The sequence below is a fragment of the Anabrus simplex genome, chromosome 1 (assembly GCF_040414725.1).
Source record: "Anabrus simplex isolate iqAnaSimp1 chromosome 1, ASM4041472v1, whole genome shotgun sequence".
NCBI lineage: Eukaryota > Metazoa > Arthropoda > Insecta > Orthoptera > Tettigoniidae > Anabrus > Anabrus simplex.
The window spans coordinates 418,488,400-418,510,312 of NC_090265.1; the positions used below are offsets into that span (position 1 = coordinate 418,488,400).

Sequence of the window (21,913 nt, forward strand, 5' to 3'; positions counted from 1 at the left end):
AGAAATTATAGCTATGGTGGAGAAATAATCTGGAGTTGATAAGAAACAGTGTGACGTCGAAGAAGACCACAATGAACAACTAGTGTCACATTCAAATGCCGCGGCCGCCTTAGAACTTGCCATACGCTACGTCGAGCAACACTCCGCTGCTTCGCCCCCTGATGTGATGATTAGACGCTGGTCTAACACTGCATCTTTGAGTAGGTTTCAATCACTACGGCAAAAGAAACTAACAGACTTTGTAAAGATAAACGACCAGTGATTGATGGTTTATGATGTGTAATTATGTTTACATTAAGTTATTCTAGTAAAATATGACTAATAAAATGCAAGTAAATCTTCATTATAAAATATGTTCTTTCATTTAAATAAGGAGAATTTTTTTTAAAAATTGAATATTTCAGTTCGGATTAACCGGACTTTCGGATTAACGGGGTTTGGATTAGCGGGACTCTAGTGTATAAATATAATTTACAACATCAAGAGGCATTCCATGGTCACTGAATTACAGAGCAGCGGTATGAATAAACAACCATAATAAACATGAATACTAGTATTTCAAAAGCAAAAAGCAAAGTCATCTCCGTATAAATGATGAAGGCCATTGGAAGGATGGAAAGTAAAGGCTTCCACTATCCATAACGTTGGCACTTGGTGGGGTAGAGTTGTTAGCTCTACGCACGACCGCCTTTGCCCCCAGTAGTTAACCTGGTACTCATCATAGCCAACGGCCGTAGCCGTGTTGAAACACTGGATCCCGTGAGATCTCCGAAGTTAAGCAACATTGGGCGTGGTCAGGAGTTGGATGGGTTGCCACGCGCTGTTGGTGGGGGGTAAGGGAATGGAGAAGCGGAAAGGAACTGGCCACCCTACCGCACGTAAACTCGGCTCAGGAACACCTCTGCGGAGGTTCGGACCTGCCTTCGGGCAGAATAACTCTTACCCTACCATTTATCATACGCAAAACATTCCTTCCAAATTATGCAAAACACCTGTCATTCGTGTTAAGCCTACTAGGGTGGTGAGCACATAAATAAGAATGCCACTGAAAGTATTTTCGTTGTGGACCTTCATGCTGGTCAGATGGTTTTTGGAAACAAATTTTTTCACTGTAATATGATTTATCTATAGAGCGAAACCGCTACACTAATGTGCGCCTCATAGCTATCAAGATGGAATCGGTAATGTACTATGTATCTGTACAGCCTATATATGACTTTTTACAGTTACCTCTCAAGTGACATTTCAGCTGAGTGACAACGCTAAAAAGACTATGGACATCGAGATTGGCATTCCTGAACAGGGTTTTCTGCACTTTCCCATTTTCACACATTGATTCAAGAGTTGTCTGTATCAGTGCGTCAAAAAACAAATAGCAATATATATCCCTGATCTCTTTCATTTCATTATCGATGGTTTGCAATCAGATTTTATCTCCTGAGACTTTTTTTTTTTTCCTGTTTGCTTTACTATCTCCTGGGTGTGAGCTCACAGCTGCGGGCTCCTAACCGCATGGCCAACTTGCTTGGTCTGAGACTTTAAAAGAAGGCAATCTGCATATCATCATAATGAAGAAAGACTTCGAAATTACTAACATAAATGCTCTGTTATACGAAATTAAGGATCATGATGAATATGGAGCTGAGAAATTTTAAAGCTGTGAACATAGATCAAGCATAGCAAATCAAGGGGCAACTAGGTTGGGTTGGGTGAAACTTTAATAACTGGTTTGTGAAAGGGAGCATGACGTAAGAAGACCATAACCATGGCTAGTGACAAGAACTTGACGGCATATGACATACGTCCAACTAGTGACCAAATCATTGGTCTGGATTGGCTAGGTCCGCCTAGTAACAAGACCAATGAGTTTCATTACGTCTGACTAGTGACAAGGCATTTGGGCTGGTTTTGGTAGGTTCGGCTAGTGACAAGACCATTGGGTTGGTTCAGTGACTGGTTTCGACGTATGGAGAAGTGTATTGAGTGTGGTGAAAATTATTTTGAAAAAGACTAAAGCGTTCGCTCACATTGCAGAACTTTCCTAGTGCCCTTTGTAAGTTAATATTAGAATTTCATCTGCTGCGAACACACTACGACTCCGTTACACCGGATGTTGTAGCTACAGGAATGGATGGATGCACGGTCGATCCTCGAATGGTCCGAAGGGCACTCGTTCACCCATCTGTTTGCTATTTTTGTTTTTTCCAGAGGGGGTGGCATTTGACTCCTGACCAAAAAGGTCCCATATGTTATAGCTAGAGCCCGGAAGTTAGGCAAAATGCCTTTTTTATCTGACTGGATATATTGAAGAATCAGATAGAGATAAATATGTTTTCGTGCATTTAGGAAGTTTAGAGGCAATTTTTATTTTGCCTTTTTTGCCGATTTTGGCTTCCGTTGCCTGTTTTAAGATTTAAAGTCTTTTTTTGCCTTTTTTGATCTTTATGCTATTTTTTCTGCGATTTACACATTTTAAAAAGCACTTAATGAATTTCTGTAGATTGAAGAAAGAAAAAAAAGGTTGCACAAATTAAATTACATATTGCCATCACAAATATCTATTTAGAATATTGTTCCCTGTAAATCGTTTATTTGTTTTCAGGCATTTGAAAGCTTATTTTCTCAACCCATTCATTTAACCTCTGTAAATAGAAGAACCCTCATTGGTGAAAGGAATGCACAAGCATAATGAATACCAGGAAAGAGAGAGGATGAGGGAAGTATGTCTCTTCTCCTTCCACACACCCCTTTTGCTGTGGCAATGCGTAATTACCTGGTATTATCGATTTTGAAATGATAAGATAATGCAGAGGAAGGGAGGAAATCAGTTCTGTCAAACGGGTCAAACATAAAAGCAGCTGTTAGTCTACTGTTGAACTTGTTAAAGGCAACTCGGATGTTCGCGCTGACTTATGCCGAAATTTTCATTGTTGCATGGTAAATTACATGACTATGTTTGCAAATTCGGTTCGGATACACTTTCTACTGATGGAGCTATACTCTTTTGCAAAATCTGTGAAAAATCTATTAATCACAAACAAAGGTTCTTTATAACTCAACATTTTGCAACAACGAAACATAAGTCTAGGTTAAATATTGTTGGCCCTAAGATCAATTTAATATCAACAGCAGTTACAACAAATTAATAGAGAATTATGGAAGCACTTAGTTAATTTGTAACCAGCTCTGTAGCCTCTTTTAGTTTAGCGATTCGTTATATAATAAGAATATATTGCAGCCGAATGGCCATTATGGTATATAAAATGTTATGATTTACAATATTCCAGTAATTATTTTGTTCTCATTGTACATTTGTTGAAATGGTACAGTTCACATTGCTTATTGCACAACACACCCATACACTGTGAAGATGAGTCGTGAAGTATATATGATATTAGTGAACCTACTAGATCGTCTGTGGGCTAGAACTAATCTGGGAGAATGTAACAGTAACCGGCTTAAAGACCATAGAAAACGTTACGGCTAGATTGCTTAAAAGGGTTCTAGGAATCTCCAAGATATCGCGCTCAAGGCTCGCATATGAGCTAGCCAAAGAAACATTTCTGATAGAAGATTTGAGAAACAGACTACCACTCCCATCCACACAGCAGGAACAGGAATTGCTCCTAACCAGGCGAAAGAAAAGGGCAGAGATTGACCCAGACTTCTACTCAACAGATGCAGTGTTGAAATAAAGTTGGACAGGACCAAGCAACATCCAGCAGGCAATCTCAGTTTTCCCTGGATCTATTTAAAGCTTTCTTGGACTCCAGAATTCGTTATATCATCAATAGTTTTCACATCAGGGTAATACAGTCTTCATGCTATTCAGTTATCATCACTAGAGAAGAGTCATGTACACTGATGTTCATTAAACACTCATGGCCAGAAATATTAATTTCAGGCAAGAAATCTGTACAGCCCTCAGAACCGCCCAGTACCTGTTTACACACTTTCTCTCATTGGTCACATCCATGTAGATGAATAACACATGCACACATCTGAAGAGCTAGAGGAGATGGAGAGAGCAAAGAATGGGATATCTAGCATGAAACAAGCACTCAGTGGGGAAGGTACTAGCTTCCTCACCTGCCCGCACATCTCCCAGGCTCGAGCTTGAAGATGGGGTAGGGAAGGGAATGAGGGGAGGAACCACAATGACTCCTTGAAGGTAACAGACGTACTGCCATATGTCAGCTGATTGAGGGGTCATATTCTCATGTGCCTTTGTAATTCTTGTGTGCAAAGACTGACTGAAATGTTAGTGGTCTCAAGCATGACTTCATTATCATATGGCATCGTGCTCAATCATTGTAAAAAAGAATGATCCTTCTTTTTGTCAATGTAGGCCCTGTTAAACTACTTTATTACTCTTCCAAGCACTGTTGAAAGAATGCCTTTGTAATTCTTGTGTGCAAAGGCTGACTGAAATGTTAGTGGTCTCAAGCATGACTTCATTATCAAATGGCATCGTGCTCAATCATTGTAAGAAAGAATGATCCTTCTTTTTGTCAATGTAGGCCCTGTTAAACTACTTTATTACTCTTCCAAGCACTGTTGAAAGAAGAATTAACCCAATCGCTTCAGGTTTAATGGTCCCACATGCTCGCTTAGAAATCAGATCAAAATTGTCCTCAACAAGAGTATGCCACCCGGTCAGAACTACTGCACTCCACTCTGAAGTAAATGTCCTAAATGGAACAGCAACTAGAATTTTCACGCACATATTCAAAATAAGTTTGCTCAACAGCAATGATGTTAGAAGGAAGATTTTGTATAGTAAATCTCGAAACATTGAGGTATATGTAGAAGCATTTCACACTACTCATTGTCTCTCAAAAAATTAGGGTCTCGGTATATTTGCCTTTTCTCTGATAAAATTGGGTGGGAGGCTCACAAACCTGGGACATCAAGAATGGATAGGGCAAAGTAGGCTTTAATTTCATCCTCATTGGTGTCAAACCACGTGTGTCAGTCTTTTTTCCATATGGGTCCAATAATTGTTCCATAGTGTGTATGTTTGTTTCCCGTGCAATGTGAGAAAGGGCGGACCTATAACCTTCAAAAGTACAGACAACTCTGATACAGGATTATCAAAATATTTGTCTTCCAGTTCTCCTGAATACTCCTGAAGAGTCGCTAAAGTGATGAATAATTGGTTGGTTATCTCTATTACTAACCCACACGTAGCCACTGTTTAGGTTTCGCTCATGGGGCTTTAGGTAAGATTTCACAGTCACTCATATCAGATGAAGTGTCATTTTCACTTAAATTTTTTTAAATATTATCATAATCGCCATCACTGTCCTTCGAATCTAAAACCCTTTTAATTAACTCAGCAGTAGTATAGCTGTCACATGCTTATAGGCCTGCTAAGTCCAGAACCGTGGCTAGGAGAATGACTGACACCTGATGAAATGTTTGTGCTTTCAGAGGCTACAATTAGGCAATAAATAATAGTGCCAGTTCTTAGAAAGAGAGCTGTAGACCTTTTCATGGAAGTTTGCAAAACAGAAACCCTTGCAGGGGTAATAAAAATATAAGCTAGTACATACGGCTCTGTGCAACGCGGGAATGTCTCGTGATTTGAGTTTAAGGTCTGGCCAATGCTCGCGTGAACATCACATCAAATGAGTCGAGTGGGTTAATATATTTTGCAGTAAAATATGCATGGATGTAAAATTTGAATACAAAAAATTGAGATGAATGAAGGCAACCTTCTCTCAGAACTTAGTAAGGCGATTCGTGTTTCATTTAAAGACATACTCCTTTACTGAAACATCATACCATGTTTTTCCTTAATATGTATGTATATTCAGTCCTCGGCCCTAAGGCTGGTTGGGTCCTCAACAACTCTGCCATCAGCTGTCATAGATGCCCTAGGCATCACTGAAGAGGCGTACTAGGGAAATGAGGAGTGAGGTACTTTCCTGTTGCTTTCCTCACCGAGTCAGAAGTTGCTATTTCACATCAGTCTGCCAAGCCCACTGAAATGCACGCATCAACCGACCCTATGAGCAACATTTTCACACCATTCATAGCAGGGACTGGCTGCATAAGGAATGGCATTACCAGCATCGCTCATACCTCAGTCACTTTCACATTGTCAAAGCCAAGGATAAGACTGAGACAGGTCAATGAAAGTAACAAAATTGCTCCAGGCTATACCAGAAGACATAGTGCGACTGTAAACACTAGGTCCTGCCAGCTAAGGCAGTTTTCCTTAATATAATTAAGGGAAATGGAAGAGGACTTAAATGGAATAGAATAACTTACAAAAATAAGCAACAATGCTTACATTTAAAAGACTTGCATGAAAAATATTCTTCACAATTAAAAAAAGAAAAATAATAAGTTTGTGATAAATAGGAATAAGATATTCTCATATAATAAAATATCTTAAACAAAGGATTGCATTTTGTAGGAAAAGAGTAAATAAATAAAATGAACGCTTCCTGCACATGAAAATAATTGTCTTCTTCTACTACTGGATGGATGGATGGATGGACGGACGGGCGGGCGGGCGGAATAATTGTGTGTTGTCTAAATATGAATAGGAAAGGGTTGGGACAAACACAAACACCCAGTCCCCGAGCCAGAAGAATTTATCAGACAGGATTTAAATCCCCGACCCGGCCGGTAATTAAACCCGGGACTCTAAACCGAAGGCCTCAAAGTTCAGCATTTAGCCAGTGAGTCGGACAGTACACGAAAATAATTGTATTTGTAGAAAATGAAAAATAGATTGTCTTAAACAATTGCACTTGTTTTCCACAAAAATAATAATTCTATAGGCAGTCAAATAATTGGAGGAAACTAATCAGAGGAAAACTGAAACTGAATGGTTCTTCATTAATTTGTTAATAGGAAAGGATTTTCATTTTTGGCTTCTAAAATAGCTGTCTTGTCTGTGGTCTTTTTAGGCTGCCCTGAGTTTCTGAGAGTTTTCAGGCCCTCTGTGCCCTCTTATTGGTATCTTACCTAAAACTGAACTGTGTGTTCTGATTGACCGACTGCTTCAGCAATATTTGATATTGGATGATGATGTATACGGCATGACGGATGATGTGTGGGAAGTGATAGGTCTAACGCATGTATACTCCATTCACTTTGAGGAGGAGGGAGTGTTATTTCAAACTTCAGTTCATTGTGAAGCTATGACTTGTTCATGCACTTTTCATTTGGTCGGTTGTTTCCGTGTCTTCCTGCACCTCTTTCCCTGGGCACCGACTGTGAAGAGAGATGGCAGTAAGAAGGTAGAGTAAAAGCTCTGAAAACGTATAACATTTGCAGACTACTGAAGCATTTTGACGTCTGTATGCAAATATGTTGTTTTAGCAGTTTGGAAACACTGAATCACTTGAGATTGTATTCATGCGAGACTGATCATAATTAGTGTTCGAATGGTCGGGTGCTGTGTGCTATTGCTATATTGCTGAAAATACATGAAAAGTCCAGAAATTATTCACAGAGGAAAACGTGCTACCTACCTATACCTACCAAGATGCATGGCTAATGCATGTAGTGGAGGCCACTACACAAGCTGCTTGGAACCTGAGACAGTGCCAATGCACTATGAGACTTTGGTGTGCGAGTTACTGTCTGATGACCCCAAGTTGGCACGCTGGGGCGACAACCAAGAATGAGTTAGTCAAAAGTTTATAATTTCCAATAACGGACCAATTAATTATATTGGAATTACTCATTCGGGACAAATATTTCAAGTTCGCTTTGTGTCGATGGATTTACCAGCACGTAAGAGAACTCTGATGGACCAAATTCCGGCACCTCGGCATCTCCGGAAACCGCCAGAAGTAGTTAGTGGGACGTAAGAATAATATTATTATTATTTCAAGTTCTGTGTGGGAATCTAAATTGATATCGCTACCTCGATTCTCCGTTTCTGGAGGGACCATAGGGAAAAAAAGTACAACACGGAAAAACAGAGAATCCGGGAACGAATGGAAACCATCAACAATTTGGCTAAACGTAACAAAAATGAAATGTGTATAATTATAATCTTACAAATACTCCGAAACCAAACCAAATCAAACTACAGCCCCAATGAGCCTTCGCCTACATAGTGACCACTGCTCAGCAGGTTACATGGTGAGACATCAATGCGACGAATCCTCTCAACCATAATTTTTGGCTCTCTAGACAAGGGTTGCCATCTCTCCATTATATAGCTGCTCAAAGGTAATTTTGTAGGCTGAGTGAATCTGGAACCAGCCCTCATATCTAGGTAAAAATGCCTGACCTGGCCGGGAATCGAACCCAGGCCCTCGGGGTGAGAGGCAGGCAAGTTAGACTGCGGGGCCGGCTTCAAACAGTAACTACCTGAATATGAGTTTAAAACCTCTTTTACTTTACATTCAGTTTTACTGGTGAAACTTTGTCATTTTCCCGTATATACATCTTTCAGTTCAGCAACTTTCATGAGCCAAACTCTTTGAAAAATCGAATTACACCAGGCCAAACAACAATCGACCACAAGTAGTTTTTAATTCCCTAATCTAATAAAACTAAGCACATTAGATACAAAAGCGCCGAACGTGATGGCGAAATCCCTTCTTTTTTTACTCTTTCATTGTAGTTTGGTCACCGATGTACTGTTCACAATTAGATTTTGGAAATCTTGTACCCCGTAAATTTGGCTTACATCGACTTTGACAGGTTATGTTGAACTCAAGAATATAGTTTCGAATTAAGTATTGATTCTCAAAAGTTCTCAAATGTATTATATTCAATTCTGCCCGTCACTAATCCCAGTCAAATTGGAAAGAGAAAAAAAATCCCTGAAACTTCACAAATTTTGGTTTTTCGTGACCTTGAACTCAACTGGAAAGTGCGTTCGCTGCATAAGTCAGTAATAGTGGGAAATCATACAAACCTTTTAAATGCAAAGTTGCGCAAATAAACTGACTGCGGTTTTTATGACATTTTAACACAGAAATTTAAAATTCCCAGTCTTTTATTAAGACCAAAACAGTAATAGGCAATCCCAAGACCTCCCATGCCTGTATGTATGAAAGGTGCAACATCTGTTCTGGTCTCGATAACATAATCGTAGGCCTATACAATTATATGAAAATACTAGTTTTATGTTAAGAAGGAGCAGTTTTGATTCCTGCCTGAAAGCCCAGCGACTATACAGTGTCCTGAGGGTAGCGCCAAAAACCTGTTCAGTAATACAATTGAAAGAATAAACATCCAACCCTGGACATAATGTAGACGTTTTATAAGTACGAACATTTGATGAAACTTGTTCCGTCTTCAAGTAGAGTTGTTGAAATGCGCTCTGTCCCCTACCAATTGTTGTGGCCACTCTCTGCTTTACGATTTCGAGGATTCTCTAAACAATACCACCCGAATGCAATGGTCTGTTATGCAAGTTCACTGCCGATCGCTTTTCCAGTACAGTTCTTGTTCTACTTATCACATTGACGGGAAACGCTTCATCGAGGATTTAGCGTTGATGGACTGAAATTTGTGGACGATTGATCTGGGAAATCGTTTCTTCGAGGAATGGATAATACGGGATTTTATTAGTTTAAGATCTCTAAAGATGAAAAAATAGACATTATGTAATAGCCATATCTCATTTAAGTAATGTAATGATAATTCAACATCTATTTATTTTTATTTTATTCAAGTCATTGAAATCATAATACCTTCACTGGAGACGAGAGTGATATGTTCTCGAAACATGTACGACTATTTAACATATGTTAGTTTTTTTATTAGTATTGCCAAGGTGGATTCTTTATCTCCTGTTTTTTTTCAGTGCAGTAAGTTTATCACTAAGCAGTCAATATGGATCAATATAGACCGTTAATACAGTCACGTTGATAGATCCTTACATATTTATGTCGTTTTGCCCTGATTTTAGCCCTCTCTAAAAGTGTCCGTGATATTTTCTTAGCTTCGGTTTCATGTGATGCACCACTTCTTCATAGCTAGCCTTTTTTTATACCCACAGATAAATCAAAAAGAAATCACCACATGAGCTTACAATCATCAGCTTTTATCCACCACGTAACAAGAAGCATTATGGAAACAGCCATGATGGCTCACATGGTTTGTACAAGTCAGCGAATTAGCCAAATGGGTGTAAGACATATATCAGAACTAAAAATAGCTGGGATATAAGACATTTAGCAACAAAACCTGATATTCACAACCGTTTAAATATAGGACATTTTGTTACGTGATAGATGAATGTACAGTGGAACCTCGATTTTCCGTTTTTCGAGGGACCATGAAAATAAAACGTACAACACGGGAAAACGGAAAATCCGGGTATGAATGAAAACCATCAACAATTTGGCTAAACATCACAAATATGAAATACGGTATGTATAATTATTATCTTACAAAAACTTGACGGGTGTTAGAAAGGGAAGGGCAGAGTCTGGGGTAGGGCTCTTTATCAGGAATACCATTGCACGCAACATAGTTTCTGTTAGGCACGTAAATGAGCGAATGATGTGGGTAGATTTGTCAGTGAGAGGAATTAAGACAAGAATTGTGTCCGTGTATTCACCATGTGAGGGTGCAGATGAGGATGAAGTTGACAAGTTTTATGAAGCATTGAGTGACATCGTGGTCGGGGTCAACAGCAAGGATAGAATAGTGCTCATGGGCGATTTCAATGCGAGAGTTGGGAATAGAACTGAAGGATACGAAAGGGTGATTGGTAAATGTGGGGAAGATATGGAAGCTAATGGGAATGGGAAGCGTTTGCTGGAATTCTGTGCTAGTATGGGTTTAGCTGTTACGAAGACATTCTTCAAGCATAAGGCTATTCACCGCTACACATGGGAGGCTAGGGGTATCAGATCCATAATAGACTATATCTTAACAGACTTTGAATTCAGGAAATCTGTTAGGAATGTAAGAGTTTTTCGTGGATTTTTCGATGATACAGACCACTATCTGATCTGTAGTGAACTAAGTATCTCTAGGCCTAGGGTAGAGAAAGTGAAATCTGTCTGCAAACGAAGTAAGGGTAGAAAATCTCCAGGACAAGGAAATTAGACAGAAGTACATGGATATGATTAGTGAGAAGTTTCGAACAGTAGACAGTAAGCAGGTTCAGGATATAGAAAGTGAATGGATGGCATACAGGGATGCTGTAGTAGAAACAGCAAGGGAATGCCTAGGAACAACTGTGTGTAAAGATGGGAAAAGGCGAACATCTTGGTGGAATGATGAAGTGAGAGCAGCTTGTAAATGTAAAAAGAAGGCTTATCAGAAATGGCTCCAAACAAGGGCCGAGGCAGACAGGGAGTTGTATGTAGATGAAAGAAACAGAGCAAAACAAATAGTTGTTGAATCCAAAAAGAAGTCATGGGAAGATTTTGGTAATAACCTGGAAAGGCTCGGTCAAGCAGCAGGGATACCTTTCTGGACAGTAATAAAAAATCTTAGGGAGGGAAAAAGGAAATGAACAGTGTTTTGAGTAATTCAGGTGAACTCATAATAGACCCCAGGGAATCACTGGAGAGGTGGAGGGAATATTTTGAACATCTTCTCAATGTAAAAGGAAATCATCATGGTGGTGTTGCAAACAGCCAAGCTCATGCGGAGGAGGAAAATTATGTTGGTGAAATTATGCTTGAGGAAGTGGAAAGGATAGTAAATAAACTCCATTGTCATAAGGCAGCAGGAATAGATGAAATTAGACCTGAAATGGTGAAGTATAGTGGGAAGGCAGGGATGAAATGGCTTCATAGAGTAGTAAAATTAGCGTGGAGTGTTGGTCAGGTACCTTCAGATTGGACAAGAGCAGTAATTGCACCTATCTACAAGCGAGGAAACAGGAAGGATTGCAACAACTATCGAGGTATCTCATTGATTAGTATACCAGGCAAAGTATTCACTGGCATCTTGGAAGGGAGGGTGCGATCAGTCGTTGAGAGGAAGTTGGATGAAAACCAGTGTGTTTTCAGACCACAGAGAGGCTGTCAGGATCAGATTTTCAGTATGCGCCAGGTAATTGAAAAATGCTACGAGAGGAATAGGCAGTTGTGTTTATGTTTCGTAGATCTAGAGAAAGCATATGACAGGGTACCGAGGGAAAAGATGTTCGCCATACTGGGGGACTATGGAATTAAAGGTAGATTATTAAAATCAATCAAAGGCATTTATGTTGACAATTGGGCTTCAATGAGAATTGATGGTAGAATGAGTTCTTGGTTCAGGGTACTTACAGGAGTTAGACAAGGCTGTAATCTTTCACCTTTGCTGTTCATAGTTTACATGGATCATCTGCTGAAAGGTATAAAATGGCAGGGAGGGATTCAGTTAGATAGAAATGTAGTAAGCAGTTTGGCCTATGCTGACGACTTGGTCGTAATGGCAGACTGTGCCGAAAACCTGCAGTCTAAAATCTTGGAACTTGGAAATAGGTGCAATGAGTATGGTATGAAAATTAACCTCTCGAAGACTAAATTGATGTCAGTAGGTAAGAAATTCAACAGAATTGAATGTCAGATTGGTGATACAAAGCTAGAACAGGTCGATAATTTCAAGTATTTAGGTTGTGTGTTCTACCGGGATGGTAATATAGTAAGTGAGATTGAATCAAGGTGTAGTAAAGCTAATGCAGTGAGCTCGCAGTTGCGTTCAACAGTATTCTGTAAGAAGGAAGTCAGCTCCCAGACGAAACTATCTTTACATCGGTCTGTTTTCAGACCAACTTTGCTTTACGGGAGCGAAAGCTGGGTGGACTCAGGATATCTTATTCATAAGTTAGAAGTAACAGACATGAAAGTAGCAAGAATGTTTGCTGGTACAAACAGGTGGGAACAATGGCAGGAGGGTACTCGGAATGAGGAGATAAAGGCTAATTTAGGAATGAACTCGATGGATGAAGCTGTACGCATAAACCGGCTTCGTTGGTGGGGTCATGTGAGACGAATGGAGGAGGATAGGTTACCTAGGAGAATAATGGACTCTGTTATGGAGGGTAAGAGAAGTAGAGGGAGACCAAGACGACGATGGTTAGACTCGGTTTCTAACGATTTAAAGAGAAGAGGTATAGAACTAAATGAGGCCACAAAACTAGTTGCAAATCGAGGATTGTGGCGACGTTTAGTAAATTCTCAGAGGCTTGCAGACTGAACGCTGAAAGGCATAACAGTCTATAATGATTATGTATGTATGTATGTATGTATGTATGTATGTATGTATGGTACAAAAACTCCTAAACCAAACCAAACTACTTCGCCTGCAAAGCGACCGCTGCTCAGCCCGTAGGCCTGCAGATTACGAGGTGACGCATGGTCAGTGTGACGAATCCTCTCGGCCGATATTCCTGGCGCTCTAGATCGGGGTCGCCATCTCACTGTTAGATAGTTCCTCAATTAAAGGTAATCACGTAGGCCGAGTGGACCTGGAACCAGACTTATATCCAGGTAAACTGCCTGACCTGGTCGGAATCAAACCCGGGCCCTCTGGATGAGAGGCAGGCATGTTAGACCACGAAACCGCATCAATTACCGGTACACGAGTTCAAAATCTCAATAATTTGTATTCAATTTTACAGGAGAATCTTCGTCAGTTTCCCGTGAAAACTTCCTTCAGTTCAGCAACTTTGATTAGCAAATCTAATAACGCCAAGCCAAACGACAATCGACCACAAATAGTTTTTAATTCTCTCATCTAATAAAATAAAACACGTTAGGTACAAAAGCGCCCAACATGATGGCAAATTCCCTTCTTTTCTTAATCTTTCATTTTAATTTGGTCTTCGGTATACTGTTTGTACGCAGTTTCTGGAAATCTTGTACCGCAATGATAGTGTGTACCGCGTAAATTAGGCCTACATCGACTTTTAAAGGTTATGTTGAACTCTAAAACATTGTTTCGAATGTAAGAATCAATTCTCAAAAGTTCTCGAATGCCTTATATTCAGTTCTGCCCATCACTAATTCAATCAAATTGGAAAGATAAAAGAAATTCCATCAAAACTTCAGTAATTACGGTTATTCGTGACCTTGAGGTCATCTGGTAAGTGCGCTCGCTGCTCATGTCAGTACGAGTTGGAAATGATACAAACCATTTAAATGTAACGTGCGCAAATAAAACAACTGCGGTTGTTGGTATTTTAACACGAAAACGTAAAATTCCCAGTCTTATATTAGGACCTAAACAGTAATAGGAATCCCAAGACTCCCATGGCTTTCTTATTTGAATGTAAGGTGCAACATCTATTCTGGTCTTGCTAATATAATCGTGTACAATAATATTAAAATACTAAATATGTGGTAAGAACGAGTAGTTTTGATTCCTGCCTGAAAGCCCAGTTACTCTATAGTGCCCTGAGGAAAGTGCTGAAAACCTGTTTGGCAGTAGGATCGAAAGAATGTAAAAATATAAACATCTAACCCTGGACATAATGTGGATGTTTTATAAGTGCAAACATTTGACGAAACTCGTTCCGTCTTCAAGCAGAGCTGTCGAAATGCGCCATGTATCCGTACAATATGTTGTGGCCACTCTCTGCTTTATGATTATCCGAGATTCTCTAAACAGTACCACCCGAATGCGATGCTAAGATGGTCCCTTATGCAAGTTCAATGCCGATCGCTTTTCCAGTACAGGTACAGTTCTTGCTCTAATTATCGCAACGACGGGGCGTTAACGCCAAGATCCATAAGTATGCCATAGCCATACCTTCGTGAGATACAGTTTATTAAAAAAAAAAAAGATTGATCAAGGATTTAACATTGATGGGACTGGAATTTCTGGACGGTTGATCCGGAAAATCGTTTCTTCGAGGAACGGATAATGCAGGATTTTTACAACGTGATTTAATTACGATGCTCGCGGGACCACGCAATTTGAATGCATATTCCGGGAAAACGTAGTTTCCGGGAACGGATACTCGAGGTTCCACTGTATAATATATTTTGTCATATAAGAGTGAACATCAAGAATTCTGGATTTATGTCACGTAGGAAATAAGCTATTCAATTTTGGGCCATCATTTAAGTAAAGTTAACTGTAGCATAGCAATAAATTGTACATTTATGTATTCTACACTATTCTGTAACAGACTTACAAGTGTATACTGAGTCTTATAGACTACCTTCATTGGAAGGCAGTATTTCTAAATAAAACTGTATAATGTACCGCTGTACTTAAAAACTCTTAATGTAAATTTAAAAAACAGAAGCGTTCCAGATAATATTGTAGATGGACAATAGAATCCCCTGTATGTTGTCATTGCGCCTGGACAAACTGCTGTGTGAAAATGTGGGAGAAATACTGATCCACAGCATGTTATCAAGAACGCAAATTTTGTGACATAACTCGCACAATATTGAACGTTAGATAACAGAATCTTTCTGGCCAAAGTTTGAAGTTGAAATATTTTACATAGCGAATTTTGCAAGCGCAACGATGATATACTGATAAAACTGTATGTTTATTTTTTTAATTTAAAATACATTTAAAATTTACTTTCATGAACCTATTTTTGACTAAGTATGTTTGAGGTTTGTTTCTTTTCTTTTTTTCTTGCAGCTGCCACTGGTTTTTAGCCATTATCTGCTTCCCAGGCATGATAGGATGTGTCCGCATGTCTGATAATGCACCTGTTGTTGAGCCTGCAAAGAAGACTAAAATGTCTCCGAAGAAAGTTATAGGTATACATTGTCATAGGAAGTGCTTACTGCATATATCTTTTTGATTTTGAAATTTTGGAAAGTAGTATCATGTCTGTCTCTAGTCATGGCCTGACCCACACTATATAGCAGTGTTACAGAGAGAGGTGGTAGATGTCCTGTAACCAGACACATCTAATGATACAATCAAGACGCAGCTGCTTGTATTTCAAAACAGTGATGAATGATTGCTGATCTACATCAATGTGAACATAGTATTGTAACCTTAAACTTAATGTTTAGGAAGTTGGTCAACGAGCAAATACTTACAATGTCTTTAAATACTTCTTTATTTGTAACATACCATATTATAGTAGTTTGCCTAATGTTCTAACGATGGCACTCTATGTAATTTCCTTTTTGTACACTTGTTTAAGAACTATTGATTATTTCTGAACACATTTTCTTTTTCTTTTACAAGTTGTTTTACGTCGCACCGACACAGATAGGTCTTACAGTGGCGATGGGACAGGAAAGGGCTAGGAGTGGGAAGGAAGCGGCCGTGGCCTTAATTAAGGTACAACCCCAGCATTTGTCTGGTGTGAAAATGGGAAACCACGGAAAACCATCTTCAGGGCTGCCGACAGTGGGGTTCGAACCCACTATCTTCCGAATACTGGATACTGGCCGCACTTAAGCAACTGCAGCTATCGAGCTGTTTTATGAATACGTGCACACAGTTTATATAGTACAATTTTCATTCTGATGGGAGTAACTACTTCCTGAATCTATAGTAAGATCATAGAGCATTCATTACACAGTTCACCTCGTTATCGTGATTTATGATACAATTATAATCCTTATAAAATATCATACCCATTTCTTATTAACAGTGCTGATACGACTGTATATAATAAATAATAATAATAATTATTATTATTATTATTATTATTATTATTATTATTATTATTATTATTATTATTATTATTATACAATGTTTTCATTCCACATAACTATATTTCTTGCAAGACATCTTTACTCGTTATATTTGACCCTGTAAAAGTTGTTTAACCAGAATAAGTCTTATTGAAATGACCAGAGGCAGAAAGAACAAAAACACTGTTTTATTCCTGACCACGCTAAACAATCGCCCATGCAGTATCATCTATAATTCCTTTTACATGAATTTTATCAACTTGAGGATTTGCAACTTTTTCATTCTCAGAAAGTTGAAGAACATGCTTAAAGAAATGTGTTTTCCCATTTTCTGGAGGAGACACATTAAAAGAAGGGGATGACTTTTTCAGTCATCGAGGCCATGGAAATGACAAACTATTACTTAATCTTAAGACATGATAGCACTTCGCACTTTGCATGCGTTTACATTAAATATGAACTTATAGGCTAATTGTCGATAAACCACACTTGGTTTTCCCCCCTTCATAAATATGGGACCAAACTTATTACATTATTTATCCAACATTTTTAGGCAAGTGTCATTACAATACTCAGTGTCTTCCAAAAATAATTTCAACTTTTGTTAAGAAACATCAATTAGGGATACAAGGGAGTTTCTGTTATTGATATTATCCGGTAAAACACAGCCATTACAACAATATACAAGAGATAAAAGCTGACTCCCTTCTGTAACTAAAATACGTATTTCCATCCTTATCAGTGTATTTTTCAGTAAAATTCAAGTCACTATCTTGAAAATATTTCATATATACTGCTGATCTGTTCCTTGAAATCAGTCTGTGCTTGGGACCATACAGATCCGTTTGCTACGAAGACCAGGATCCTTAAGCACTCTAAAACAACTTATTGAGTGGCTTAGGCGCTTGAGGGGCTGGCCTTCTGACCCCAACTTGGGAGGTTCGATCCTGGCTCAGTCCGGTGGTATTTGAAGGTTTTTGAGTATGTCAGCCCCATCATGCTGGTAGATTTACTGGCACACAGAAGAACTCCTGCGGGACAAAATTCCACCCTCCCCCCCTCTCCCCCCGCTGCATCTCCAAAATCCATGAAAGTAGTTAGTGGGCCGTAGCCATTAACATTATTACAACTTATGTATCCTTCTAATTTTACTGAAATATCATACTTGCTTATACACCCTAGCTATACATCTATCTGGCATGATTATAAAATGTTCACATTACCAGACACCATATTAATGAAAATACTGGTACAAATATACAAGTTTGGAGAGTGTCTTTCTTACAGTCCTGCATCACTCTAGTCAGTTGAATAGACGTGCTGCGGCGTTGCAACATTTAACACAACCTAGCCATGACTAGAGACAGCCATGGTACTACTCAAGTGTGGGCAAAGAATTTGAAACCTTTTGAGAAAGATATTATTATGCCCTTATCCCAGACTCTCAGAGAACAACTAACCAAGTTATTGCAAGGAATCTTTAAAATGTGTAGAGATACTTTTCTTTCTGATGGAGTCTTTCACTTCCGGCTAAGTAATCTCCGAACCAGGCTTTGGGGTTGTTTGGCTGTAATGAAATTTTATGGTTACTAATATTTCCCCAGTAAGTGTGACTAGAATCCTTGGAATACTTAAGTGATCCTGTCGCTCTGAAACTTTTTTCTCTACAAGCGATTCTGTGCACTGTGACCTGGAACTGAGTGAGTTGGCTGTATGGTTAGGGTCGCATAGCTCTGAGTTTTCCTTCAGGAGATGGAGGGTTCGAATCCTACCGTCGGCAGCCCTAAAGATGGTTTTCTTTGGCCTCCCATTTTCACACCAGGCATAAGACCTATCTGTGTCTAGGACTACGGATGAAGCACGCGGGGCTTTAATTAAGGTGAAACTGTGGAAAACCATCGTCAGGGCTGCCAACATTAGGCTTTGAACCCACCCATCTCCCAAATGCAAGCTCATGGCTATGTAACGTAACCCAAACTGTGTACCCCAACTCACCTTAAAACTGGCAAGACCTAGCAACCCAAAAGCCTGCTCCAGATAAGAGAGTTTCATTTGCTGATGCATGTTAATATAGATTATTATTATTATTATTATTATTATTATTATTATTATTATTATTATTATTATTATTATTATTATTATTATTATTATTATTATTATTATTATTATTTTCATTTTTTAACTTATTCAGTCATCCATTTTATGAGAGATAGTGGCCTGATTTATCGTATATAAAAGTGAATAATTTATTTGTTCTTAATTTTTATTTTATTAATTACGTTTTATTTTATCGAGTCTGTCTTAGTCTTTGTGTATTTTTTTTTTTTTTTTTACTTTTAATTTAAATTATATATGTGATTTCACTTCAGAGGCAATGCTGTATTCTATTTCAATCTATCTTTTATATTTTCATAAGAAAATAAGGCAGTGCAAATTAGATTCACTGATTATTTTAAATTCATAATAATTTTTTCATCATAATTTGTTTTAAACTCTAGTCAGTGGATACATTTTAAAATGTTAATTAATACATTTTGTTTCACAGGGCCAATGACCTATAATTAGGCACCTTTAAACAAGAAGCATAATCATCCTCACATGTAATCATGATTTGGCTTTGGATAGTTATGCCTACTGAACTGCATATTTGGGATATTTTGTATTTTCTTCCCAAGAGAGAATATTTTTGAAATATATTTTGGACAATTTTGGCAAATATTTTTTTTTAAATGTGGATAATAGCTACACATGCTTTAGTCACATGCTTTTGCCAGGTTCAGAAACATTAACCAAACTCGTTATTGCAAGTAAGTCTGATTGACAGGCGGGAAATATATTTATGGAATGTATTGATTTGTAGAATTTTACTTATGACATGGTTGACATTTCTCCACTTCACAGATATTATTTCCTTTCAAATATTATTAGTTCTTATAGACATGATACTGTATTGGCTTTTGGGCTTACGCCATGTCAAGAAAATACGGTGAAATTCTTTACGTTTCGCAGAGAACTGTGCTCTGCGTACTCAGAAGAAATCTCGACTGACCACGAAAAAGGCTTCTTAAAGAATGACTCTTTGAATTTAGACGTTATAATAAAGTGAAAATGGTATGTTCATTCACCACCAGATGACTCCCAGGACGTGGCACAACGCTAGCGTTCGAAGCGGAAGCTGACCGAACCATCAGAACCAGTCTTAAGTGGTTCACATAACGTGTGTACGTGACATATGGCATTGACAGGTGTATGGCATAGACACAAGCCTGGAATGAAACATCTGGCGACGAGGAACATACGAATTTGGAAAACACAGATTCGAAATAACAATAGTGAAGGGACAGGGAAGGGAACTACCTATGTAAATTCTTAATGGCTGGCAACCAGGTATTACTTAACTGATAGCCAGTGTCCCTGTTGAAATTGTTAGGATTTCTACGTATTTCCACAGCTTCCTGTATAATCCTGCACCTGTAGTGTCTAGTGTGGGTGAGAGCTCAAGCATCTTGAAACATGACATCATGACCCGACGATAGAGCGTGCTCAGCTATTACCGATTTGTCTGGTTGGTTGAGACAAATTTTACGTTCATGTTCTTTGATACTGATATCAATGGACTGGCATGTTTGGCCGATGTATACCTTACCGCAAGTACACGGAATTTCATATACCCCAGGATGTAAAAGTGGGGACAATTTGTCCTTGGTTTTACTCAGACTGTGAGCGATTTTAGTGGCGGTGCCAAACACGGTTTTTATATTGTGTTTGTGGAGGACCTTGGCAGATTAGGGTGATGCGACAGTGGTTATGGACACTGACGAGTATAAGAATAAGATCTCGGCTATATTGTCAGAGCCTGTTTACAGACTGAGCTCATGTGACCCCACCACTTGTGTGTCCAATGCCACCGTGAAGCTCTTAAGACAATTCCAAAAGAGGCTGCTAAACATCTGTTCCCGGGGGATGCAGTGCCACGTAGATTATATGGACTGCCTAAGATCCGTAAAAAATGATGTTCCCCTCAGACCTATTAGTACGATAGGTTCTCCTACATATGCTCTGGCTAAATACCTTAGCAAATTGCTTCAGCCACACATAGGATGTACTGAATTATACGTCAGGAACTCTCGGTATTTTGTCAACAAGCTGTCAACCATAACCCTTCAACCTAATGCACTTTTGGTGAGTTTTCGATGTGGAGTCCTTGTTCACTAAAGTGCCAATTGACTCGGTCATGTCTCTCATTGAACACCTGTTCCCTGAGGACATTACTAAGCTATTTTACCACTACATGACTTCCAGCTATTTCTTGTGGGGTGGGAATTTTTACAAACAGACTTGACGGAGTGGCTATGGTAAGTCCACTTTTGCCCATAATGGGTAATTTCTTTATGGAGCATTTTGAGGAGGAGGCTATTGCTTCGGTGCCCGTCAAACCTATGATATGGTGGAGGTATGTTGTTGATGCATTTGTGGTCTGGACAGAAGGTCCTGAGAACATCTATTTCTAAACCACCTAAATCAGTAACATCCTTCAATAAAATTCACTATGGAGATGGAGTCGGACGGATGCCTTCCTTTGTTGGGTGTTGTAATAAGAAAGAAACCGGACGGCTCCTTAGGACATACCATCTATCGTAAGCCTACCCACACAAATCGCTATCTTCATGCAAATTCTCACCACAATCCAGCACAAAAATAAGGCATTCTCACGACACTCGCCAAGAGGGCGAGACGAATTTGTGAGCCATCGCATATTCAGGTGGAGATGGACACGCTCAAAGTCGCGTTCAAGGGTAATGGTTACAGCGATTTGCAGATTCATAGAGCCCTGCATCCCAGAGAAACAACCAAGCAAAGCTCACAGAAGGAAGAAGTGAAGGAAACTGCCTACTTGCCTTACATTCACTACACCACAGATCGAATTGCCAAGGTCCTCCGCAAACACAATATAAAAACCGTGTTTGGCACCGCCACTAAAATTGCTCACAGTCTGAGTAAAACCAAGGACAAATTGTCCCCACTTTTACATCCTGGGGTAAGGTATACATCAGCCAAACATGCTGGTCCTTTGGTACCCGTATCAAAGAACATGAACGTAAAATTCATCTCAACCAACCAGACAAATTGCAATAGCTGAGCACGCTCTGTCGTCGGGTCATGATGTCATGTTCCAATATGCTCGAGCTCTTACCCACACTAGACACTACAGGTCCAGGATTATACGGGAAGCTGTGGAAATACGTAGAAATCCTAACAATTTTAACAGGGACACTGGCTATCAGTTAAGTAATACCTGGTTGCCAGCCATTAGAATTTACATAGGTAGTTCCCTTCCCTGTCCCTTTACTATTGTTATTTCA

At 39.1% G+C, this 21,913-nt stretch overlaps 1 protein-coding gene across 2 annotated transcripts in view; it reads left to right on the forward strand.

The window, feature by feature from the left end:
- LOC136856885 (uncharacterized) overlaps window positions 1-21,913 on the forward strand; it is a 518,885-nt gene that overhangs the window by 450,548 nt on the left and 46,424 nt on the right. For both annotated transcript variants that reach the window (XM_067135106.2, XM_067135104.2), the window contains one exon: window positions 15,535-15,656. In XM_067135106.2, coding sequence (XP_066991207.2) covers window positions 15,535-15,656 — 122 coding nt within the window. The remainder of the gene's footprint in view (window positions 1-15,534; window positions 15,657-21,913) is intronic.